General features: G+C 40.6%; 1 protein-coding gene across 5 annotated transcripts in view; it reads left to right on the forward strand.

The window, feature by feature from the left end:
• crb1 (crumbs cell polarity complex component 1) overlaps positions 1-11,194 on the forward strand; it is a 103,331-nt gene that overhangs the window by 45,791 nt on the left and 46,346 nt on the right. For all 5 annotated transcript variants that reach the window (XM_061975864.2, XM_061975863.2, XM_072914652.1 and 2 more), the window contains 2 exons: positions 1,557-2,110; positions 6,499-6,664. In XM_061975864.2, coding sequence (XP_061831848.2) covers positions 1,557-2,110; positions 6,499-6,664 — 720 coding nt within the window. The remainder of the gene's footprint in view (positions 1-1,556; positions 2,111-6,498; positions 6,665-11,194) is intronic.

The raw sequence follows: 11,194 nt of genomic DNA on the forward strand, positions 1-11,194 counted from the left end.
AAGTATAAATAACGACATATAAATATAGAGTACTATTAACCGCAACATGTAAGTGTAAAAAAAACCCCAACGACATTATGATTTCTACATTTTCAGAATGTGCTTGTTCTATTTTTAAAGGCTTACTGAAATGCGATTTTCTTATTAAACGGGGATAGCAGGTGTCATACTTGATCATTTCGTGATATTGCCATATTTTTGCTGAAAGGACGATAAAGTTCGCAACTTTTGGTCGCTGATAAAAAAGCCTTGCCTGTACCGGAAGTAGCAGACGAGTAGCGTGACGTCACAGGTTGTGGAGCTCCTCACATCTGCACATTGTTTACAATCATGGCCACCAGCAGCGAGAGCGATTCGGACCGAGAAAGTGACAATTTCCCCATTAATTTGAGCGAGGATGAAAGATTCGTGGATGAGGAAAGTGAGAGTGAAGGACTAGAGGGCAGTGGGAGTGATTCAGATAGGGAAGATGCTGTGAGAGGCGGGCGGGACCTGATATTCAGCTGGGAATGACTAAAACAGTAAATAAACACAAGACATATATATATACTCTATTAGCCACAACACAACCAGGCTTATATTTAATATGCCACAAATTAATCCCGCATAAGAAACACCTCCCCCCTCCCGTCCATATAACCCGCCAATACAACTCAAACACCTGCACAACACACTCAATCCCACAGCCCAAAGTACCGTTCACCTCCCCAAAGTTCATACAGCACATATATTTTCCAAAGTCCCCAAAGTTATGTACGTGACATGCACATAGCGGCACGCACGTACGGGCAAGCGATCAAATGTTTGGAAGACGCAGCTGCATGCGTACTCACGGTACCGCATCTGCGCATCCAACTCAAAGTCCTCCTGGTAAGAGTCTCTGTTGTCCCAGTTCTCCACAGCTTGACTGTCATCTTCCGGGAATGTAAACAATGAAACACCGGCTGTGTTATCCGGCACAACAGTCAAGGGGTGCATTCTACGGCGGGGGTGCGTTATCCGGCACAACACCTGCCGCAATACACCGCTTCCCACCTACAGCTTTCTTTTTTGCTGTCTTCATTGTTCATTGAACAAATTGCAAAAGATTCACCAACACAGATGTCCAGAATACTGTGGAATTTTGCGATGAAAACAGACAACTTAATAGCTGGCCACCATGCTGTCCCTAAATGTCCTCTACAATCCGTGACGTCACGCGCTGACGTCATCATACCGAGACGTTTTCAGCAGGATATTTCGCGCAAAATTTAAAATTGCACTTTAGTAAGCTAACCCGGCCGTATTGGCATGTGTTGCAATGTTAAGATTTCATCATTGATATATAAACTATCAGACTCCGTGGTCGGTAGTAGTGGGTTTCAATAGGCCTTTAAATTCATTAAATCCTCATGAAGCAGCCCTTTGAGGGCTTTCGTAAATGCAATGTGGCCAACGATGAAAATAAGTTAAGCCCCTGTTCTGTGGCTTTATATGTATGAATGAGGTGATAATGTAAAATCACTATTCAAGCAAAGCCAATTTACCATTTCCTTCGTTTTGTACCTCACCTTCAGAACATGTGACCGCTCGTTTTGGGAATGAGGACTCCCTCAGCTATGCCGCCTTCACTGTCACGGATGACCCGGGTCACAACCTCTCAATCTCTCTCTTCCTGCGCACACGGAGGCCCAACGGCCTCCTGCTGGCCGTGGCCAACAGCAGCAACAGCCAGTACCTGCACGTGTGGATGGAGGACGGCGTGGTCACAGCTCAGCTCGGTGACTTTGAGAGCCTGAAAGGAGAGAGCGTGGTCAATGACGGGGAAGTCCACTACGTGAATGTCGAGGTGGCGATGGGGCAAATGACGTTGCACGTGGCGGCTGACCAACAAGCTGAGGCGGCGGTCAGTACAGTCGGCGTTCAGGCAGGAGACACTGTCTATGTTGGAGGTCTGCTGGAGAGCGATGCTACAGCAGTGTTTGGTGGATATTTTAAAGGATGCATCCAAGACCTGAGGATAAACGACAGGAGGTTGCAGTTTTTTGGTTTGGATACATCGGTGAGAACATTCCCTCTGCAACATATGGAGAATGTGACTGCTGGCTGCACAGGGGACAATACCTGCAGTGTAAGTGGACAACAGTTAACAGTTATATCTACTTCTGGGGTATCCAAACCTTTTACGAGAGGCGCATAAATTTAATTTCATGCTTTGATGCACTTTGTGCATTAAAAATACAAAAAACTATGTAATGTAATGTTAGCTATCCGAATAAAACAATGATATCTTAGCTTAGAAAATCAGTGTAAAATCTCACAATAATAATTATATTGTCGTCAGAGTTTTCCCATAGTCGACAATCAGTCATATCCATGGCATTTTTGTAAGATAAATAGAGATGTCCGATAATGGCTTTTTTGCCGATATCCGATATTCCGATATTGTCCAACTCTTAATTACCGATTCCGATATCAACCGATACCGATGTATACAGTCGTGGAATTAACACATTATTATGCCTAATTTTGTTGTGATGCCCCGCTGGATGCATTAAACAATGTAACAAGGTTTTCCAAAATAAATCACCTCAAGTTATGGCAAAAAAATGCCAACATGGCACTGCCATATTTATTATTGAAGTCACAATGTGCATTTTTTTTTTTTAACATGCCTCAAAGCAGCAGCTTGGAATGTGGGACATGCTCTCCCTGAGAGAGCATGAGGAGGTTGAGGTGGGGGGTAGGGGGTAGCAGGGGTGTATATTGTAGCGTCCCGGAAGAGTTAGTGCTGCAAGGGGTTCTGGGTATTTGTTCTGTTGTGTTTATGTTGTGTTACGGTGCGGATGTTCTCCCCAAATGTGTTTGTCATTCTTGTTTGGTGTGGGTTCACAGTGTGGCGCATATTTGTAACAGTGTTAAAGTTGTTTATACGGCCACCCATCAGCGTGACTTGTATGGCTGTTGACCAAGTATGCCTTGCATTGACTTGTGTGTGTGAAAAGCCGTAGATATTATGTGATTGGGCCGGCACGCAAAGGCAGTGCCTTTAAGGTTTATTGGCGCTCTGTACTTCTCCCTACGTCCGTGTACCACTCCGTACAGCGGCGTTTTAAAAAGTCATGAATTTTACTTTTTGAAACTGATACCGATAATTTCCGATATTACATTTTAAAGCATTTATCTCTATAAATAAACATATGATATGTAGTAGTGTATATACTGACTGGTCACTACGTGTCAGTATTGTTACATGGATGTGGTCTAGCACTTCCATCCATCCATCCATTTTCTACCACTTGTCCCTTTCGAGGTGGCGGGAGACTGGACTCCCAGCTGCATTCGGGCGGAGGGCAGGGTACACCCTGGACAAGTTGCTACCTCCTCAGGGCTAACACAGATAGACAGACAACTACCAGTACTTATACGTAAATATTCCAGATGAATTAAATATATTCATGAACTAAATAGACTATTTTTTAGAAGTAAACAAAACAAAGTTCGGATTTGCGACTTTTCCACCTCAAAAAAAGCTGAACCACAGTTTGTGAGGTTCTCTGTTCTCTGTTGGGGACGGCGTGGCGAGGTTGGGAGAGTGGCCGTGCCAGCAACCTGAGGGTTCCTGGTTCAATCCCCACCTTCGACCAACCTCGTCATGCCCGTTGTGTCCTTGAGCAAGACACTTCACCCTTTCTCCTGATGGGTCGTGGTTCGCGCCTTGCATGGCAGCTCCCGCCATCAGTGTGTGAATGTGTGTGTGAATGGGTGAATGTGGAAATAGTGTCAAAGCGCTTTGAGTACCTTGAAGGTAGAAAAGAAGACATCAAACTTGACGAAATAGAGGAAGTAAAAGTTGTAACAAAGATTTGTATGTAAACCAGTGGAAGGATCGTTAACCACCGGGGCGAGGTGGTGTGTACCAACGGGCTTCGAGCATATCCGTCATGTAAAAACATCCTCCTAACACTATTAGTTTGCAGAAATGTTATATAATAAGAGATGTGGGAGGCAGAAACACGCCAGCTGTTTTACGTGACGTCAAATGAAGAAACAGCAACAGGAAGCAGCAATCGCTCTCTTGCAAGCAGATATAAAAATGATCGCTTAGTCTCTAAAACTACTTGTTTGCACACAAGAGTCTTTTTTACTAATGTTTGAAGATGACACGACGAACGCAATCGATCTGTCTTCCCAACAGAACTGCTGTACGAAGGGGTCCTCAGCAGGTACTTAACTCGGGGGAGTTAATATAACACGATTTGACTGTGAATAGTAGAATCAGATTAATCTGAGTTGAATCTGTGAATCTATGACTATTTGAAGACAGCCCTAAACAATATAGTAGTGTTGTAACGATACCAATATTTTGGTACCGGTACTAAAATTATTTTGATACTTTTCGGTACTTTTCTAAATAAAGAGGACCACAAAAAAAAATGAATTATTGGCTTAATTATAACAAAAAAATCTTAGGGTACATTAAACATATGTTTACAGTATTATTGCAAGTTTGTCCTTAAATAGAATAGTCTACATACTAGACAACTTGTCTTTTAGTATTAAGTAAACAAACAAAGGCTCCTAATTAGTCTGATGACGTATGCAGTAACATATTGTGTCATTTATCATTCTATTATTTTGTCAACATTATTAAGGACAAGTGGTAGAAAATGAATTATCAATCTACTTGTTCATTTACTGTTAATATCTGCTTACTTTCTCTTTTAACATGTTCTATCTACACTTCTGTTCAAATGTAATAATCACTTATTCTTCTGTTGTTTGATACTTTACATTAGTTTTGGATGATACCACAAATTTGGGTATCAATCCTATACGAAGTATTTACAGGATCATACATTGGTCATATTCAAAGTCCTCATGTGTCCAGGGACATAAAACGAAAGAAGATGTTGTGACGCCAAAAAAATATCGACATAATTATAGTAGTATCGACTATATACGTGCCAGTACTTGATATCATTACAGTGGATGTCAGGTGTAGATCCACCAATGGCGTTTGTTTACATTTTGATGCCGATGAGCTACGGTGTGTAGTGAAGCATGTTTAGCTATTCCTCGTCCTGCAGGGATGATACTTGTAGGGAACTTATTTTATTTGTCGTCATGGAGACCAGGATTAGTGATTTACAAACACTGCCGACGGCGGATAGACGCTAGCCGCTAGCTCGCTAGCCATGTCTTAAAGCACCTCTTCCTGAGGGCGTTTCAGTGTTATAACTTCACCTTTATTTTTAGTTTTTAAGCCAAATTGCGACCGTTCTCCTTTTTCTGTCTACACACTGTGTCTGCTTGTAAGTACTCCGTGATTGTGTGAGACCAAACACGCTCGTCTGCTCGTAAAACCAGCAATGTCACGACGTGACTTTGACGCGGGCGAGTTCGGGACCGGTACATTTCAGAGACGGTATCGTATTGAAAATTATTCATTAGTATCGTGGTACTATACCATTACCGGTATACCGTACAACGAGAGATGTCCGATAATATCAGCAGTCTGATTATATCGGCCGATAAATGCTTTAAAATGTAATATCGGAAATTATCGGTATCGGTTTCAAAAACTAAAATGTATGACTTTTTAAAACGCCGCTGTGTACAGGGACGTAGGGAGAAGTACAGAGCGCCAATAAACCTTAAAGGCACTGCCTTTGCGTGCCGCCCCAATCACAAATCTACGGCTTTTCACACACACAGTGAATGCAATTCATACTTGGTCAACAGCCATACAGGTCACACTGAGGGTGGCCGTATAAACAACTTTAACACTTACAAATATGCGCCACACTGTGAACCCACACCAAACAAGAATGACAAACACATTTCGGGAGAACATCCGCACCGTAACACAACATAAACACAACAGAACAAATACCCAGAACCCCTTGCAGCACTAACTCTTCCAGGACGCTACAATATACACCCCCTGCTACCCCCCACCATAACCCCGCCCCCCCCCAACCCCACCCACCTTGACCTCCTCATGCTCTCTCAGGGAGAGCATGTCCCAAATTCCAAGCTGCTGTTTTGAGGCATGTTGAAAAAAATAATGCACTTTGTGACTTCAATAATAAATATGGCAGTGCCATGTTGGCATTTTTTTCCATAACTTGAGTTGATTTATTTTGGAAAACCTTGTTACATTGTTTAATGCATCCAGCAGGGCATCACAACAAAAGTAGGCATAATAATGTGTTAATTCCACGACTGTATATATCGGTATCGGTTGATATCGGAATTGGTAATTAAGAGTTGAACAATATCGGAATATCGGCAAAAAAAGCCATTACCGGACAACTCTACGTTCAACCCTACAATATAGTAACTCATTAATATCTAATTTAATTTTGTAATATGCCGCGAGTCAATAAACAAAAGCCGTGGACTGCATATGGCCCCCAGGCCATATTTTGGATATCCCTGATGTAGTTACTCATAATGAATACAGGATCAAAATAACTTGACAGTAAGCTACTTTTATTAATGTCTCGTCTTCAGATGAACCCTTGTTTAAACGGAGGGATGTGTTACGCCCTGTGGGACGACTTCAACTGCACCTGCCCACCCAGCACAGCAGGGCGGCGCTGTGAAGAGGTCAGGTGGTGCGACTTGTCTCCATGCCCGACATTGGCTGAGTGCAAGATGCTGAACCAAGGATATGAATGTGAGACAAAACACTATTTACACTTCAATGTGATTTAGCTTGATGCAATCTAAAACATCGTGTAGTCAAAAGATACCTGTCACCCCCTGGAATTTGAAAATAACATTTGTAGCTGAGATAGGCTCCAGCGCCCCCCGCGACCCCAAAGGGAATAAGCGGTAGAAAATGGATGGATGGATGGATTTTCTGGAAAAAAAGGAAACGTTTGAAAAATTCAGGTATTCAGACCTGATTGTGCAACCGTGTAATTTCACCTCCCTGCTTTTATTTTGAAGGCCTGACTTTATCAGCAACAGTAGTGGTCCTCAACCCGTGACTCATTTGCTGCCAAGCACAGAAACATTTAATCATTTATAAACAACCACATTTTTCCAAATAAACATTTGCCTGTTCCCAGTACTGACACACCAATAACTAGTCCGTAGATGTATAAGAAAACTCCTGACAGGAAGTCGCCATGTGTTATATCTTTGTTACATGGGACAATGCACATTGATGACCATATAAAATGTAAATGTGCCAAATTGTAGCTGTAGGAGCCATAAATGTGTCTATAAGGTCACGCAGTGTGTTTGTGGGTGTGTCTTTACAGAACGGTGGTATGTGTCATATGACATTAGAGGCCGGCACTATAAAAAGGGGCATTATTGCTTGAGTTTGGGGTGACGAGAGGAAAAAGTCGAGCTGAATAATCATAATTTTTGGTGACCCCTGTTAGACGCTAGATTGCACAAGCTATTTGACGCTATATTGCACACGCTGTTAGACGCTATATTGCACAAGCTATTTGACGCTATATTGCACACGCTGTTAGTTGTTACACTGCACACGCTATATTGCACAAGCTATTTGACGCTATATTGCACACGCTGTTAGACGCTATATTGCACGCGCTGTATTGCACACGCTATTAGACGCTACATTGCAGATACTGTTAGACGCTATATTGCACATACTGTTAGACACTATATTGCACACGCTGTTAGACACTGCTTTGCACACGCTATTAGATGCTATATTGCACACGCTATTGGACGCTATTTTGCACACGCTATTGGACGCTATATTAACACACACTATTGGACGCTATTTTGCACAGGCTATTGGACGGTCTATTGCACACGCTGTTCGATGCTATATTGCACACGCTATTGGATGCTATTTTGCACACGCTATTGGACGCTATAATACACACACTATTAGACGCAACATTGCACATGCTATTGTACGCTGTACTGCACATGCTGTTGGAGTAGCCAACGGCTAATTCTCATCTGCAGTCCCCGGGAGGTTGATAGTATATAGCAGGGGTGCTCATTACGTTGATCGCGAGCTACTGGTCGATCGCGGAGGGTGTGTCAGTCGATCGCCAGCCAAGCATTAAAATATAGTCCTAAAAATGAGCGATCATAAATCTTCACTATGACGTCACTTTCGTCACTTGATTGACATTTACGGCACCCGAGGGTCTTCTGAGATGACGCTGGCTGCTGCCAGCTCATTAAAATTACCGACAGGAAGGCGAGAAACACTTTATTTCAACAGACTCTGGCGCCGTACCTGTCGTCAAAACTCCAAAGACCGACTGCACAGTTGCACAATAAAAGCGCTGCTTCATCCTGCCTGCGCTAACAAAATAAGAGTCTCAGAAAGCTGGCGTGCACAAGCTAGCAAGCTACGGAGTTTGCCGCCTATGTATTTCTTGTAAAGTGTATAAAAAACAAGTATGAAGCTGGATAAATAAGATGCCAAAAACCAACCACTTCCATGTGGGATTGGACAGAAAGGAGGACTTTTTTTCTCCTCCATTCGAAAATGCGGACGTTATCAGCACCACTGTCTGATTCCTATCAATGCAAGTCATCAGAATCAGGTAATACACCAACTTATATTCTTGTCTTCATGAAATAAATGAATCTATATGTGATAAACATGCTCATATTATCATTAAACACCTTTAACTTACTAACAATATTAACTATATGTGTTAAACATGCTTGTATTATCTTTAAACACCTTCAACTTGTTAACAATATTAACTATATGTATTAAACATTCTTGTATTATCATTAAACACCATTAATTTATTAACAATATTAACTATATGTGTTAAACATGCTTGCATTATCATTAAACACCTTCAACTTGTTAACAATATTAACTATATGTATTAAACATTCTTGTATTATCATTAAACACCTTTAATTTATTAACAATATTAACTATATGTGTTAAACATGCTTGCATTATCATTAAACACCTTTAACTTGTTAACAATATTAACTATGTGTTAAACATGCTTGCATTATCTTTAAACACTTTTAACTTATTAACAATTTTAACTATGTGTTAAACATGCTTGCATTATCTTTAAACACCTTTAACTTATCAACAATATTAACTATATGTGTTAAACATGCCTGTATTATCATTAAACACCTTTAACTTGTTAACAATATTAACTATATGTGTTAAACATGCTTGCATTATCATTAAACACCTTTAATTTATTAACAATATTAACTATACGTGTTAAACATGCTTGTATTATCATTAAACACCTTTAACTTGTTAACAATATTAACTATGTGTTAAACATGCTTGCATTATCTTTAAACACTTTTAACTTATTAACAATTTTAACTATGTGTTAAACATGCTTGCATTATCTTTAAACACCTTTAACTTATCAACAATATTAACTATATGTGTTAAACATGCCTGTATTATCATTAAACACCTTTAACTTGTTAACAATATTAACTATATGTGTTAAACATGCTTGCATTATCATTAAACACCTTTAATTTATTAACAATATTAACTATACGTGTTAAACATGCTTGCATTATCATTAAACACCTTTACCTTGTTAACAAAAAAAAACACATAAATAAGTAAATATAAATTATATATATGAATGAGGTAGATCCTCACGACTTGATCAATTGAAAAGTAGCTCGCCTGCAGAAAAAGTGTGAGCACCCCTGGTATATGGTATAGAACCATCCATCCATCCATTTTCTACCGCTTGTCCCTTTTGGGGTCGCCATTAATATATAATATACAAACCCTGTTTCTATAAGAGTTGGGAAATTGTGTCAGATGTAAATATAAACGGAATACAATGATTTGCAAATCATTTTCAACCCATATTCAGTTGATTATGCTACAAAGACAACATATTTGATGTTCAAACTGAAAAACTTTTTTTTTTTTGCAAATAATCATTAACTTTAGAATTTGATGCCAGCAACACGTGACAAAGAAGTTGGGAAAGGTGGCAATAAATACTGATAAAGTTGAGGAATGCTCATCAAACACTTATTTGGAACATCCCACAGGTGAACAGGCAAATTGGGAACAGGTGGGTGCCATGATTGGGTATAAAAGTAGATTCCATGAAATGCTCAGTCATTCACAAACAAGGATGGGGCGAGGGTCACCACTTTGTAAACAAATGCGTGAGCAAATTGTTGAACAGTTTAAGAAAAACCTTTCTCAACCAGCTATTGCAAGAAATTTAGGGATTTCACCATCTCATCAAAGGGTTCTGAGAATCTGGAGAAATCACTGCACGTAAGCAGCTAAGCCCGTGACCTTCGATCCCTCAGGCTGTACTGCATCAACAAGCGACATCAGTGTGTAAAGGATATCACCACATGGGCTCAGGAACACTTCAGAAACCCACAGTCAGTAACTACAGTTAGTCGCTACATCTGTAAGTGCAAGTTAAAACTCTCCTATGCAAGGCGAAAACCGTTTATCAACAACACCCAAAAACACCGTCGGCTTCGCTGGGCCTGAGCTCATCCAGGATGGACTGATACAAAGTAGAAAAGTGTTCTGTGGTCTGACGAGGCCACATTTCAAATTGTTTTTGGAAACAGTGGACGTCGTGTCCTCCGGACCAAAGAGGAAAAGAACCATCCGGATTGTTATAGGCGCAAAGTTGAAAAGCCAGCATCTGTGATGGTATGGGGGTGTATTAGTGCCCAAGACATGGGTAACTTACACATCTGTGAAGGCGCCATTAATGCTGAAAGGCACATACAGGTTTCGGAGCAACATATGTTGCCATCCAAGCAACGTTACCATAGACGCCCCTGCTTATTTCAGCAAGACAATGCCAAGCCACGTGTTACATCAACATGGCTTCATAGTCTAGTCCAGACCTGTCTCCCATTGAAAATGTGTGGCACATTATGAAGCCTAAAATACCACAACGGAAATCCCTGGACTGTTGAACAACTTAAGCTGTACATCAAGCAAGAATGGGAAATAATTCCACCTGAGAAGCTTAAAAAATGTGTCTCCTCAGTTCCCAAATGTTTACTGAGTGTTGTTAAAAGGAAAGGCCATGTAACACAGTGGTGAACATGCCCTTTCCCAACTACTTTGGCACGTGTTGCAGCCATGAAATTCTAAGTTAATTATTTGCAAAAAAAAAATAAAGTTTATGAGTTTGAACATCATATTTCTTGTCTTTGTAGTGCATTCAATTGAATATGGGTTGAAAAGGATTTGCAA

Source organism: Nerophis lumbriciformis, linkage group LG14 (genome assembly GCF_033978685.3).
Source record: "Nerophis lumbriciformis linkage group LG14, RoL_Nlum_v2.1, whole genome shotgun sequence".
Classification (NCBI taxonomy): Eukaryota; Metazoa; Chordata; class Actinopteri; order Syngnathiformes; family Syngnathidae; genus Nerophis; species Nerophis lumbriciformis.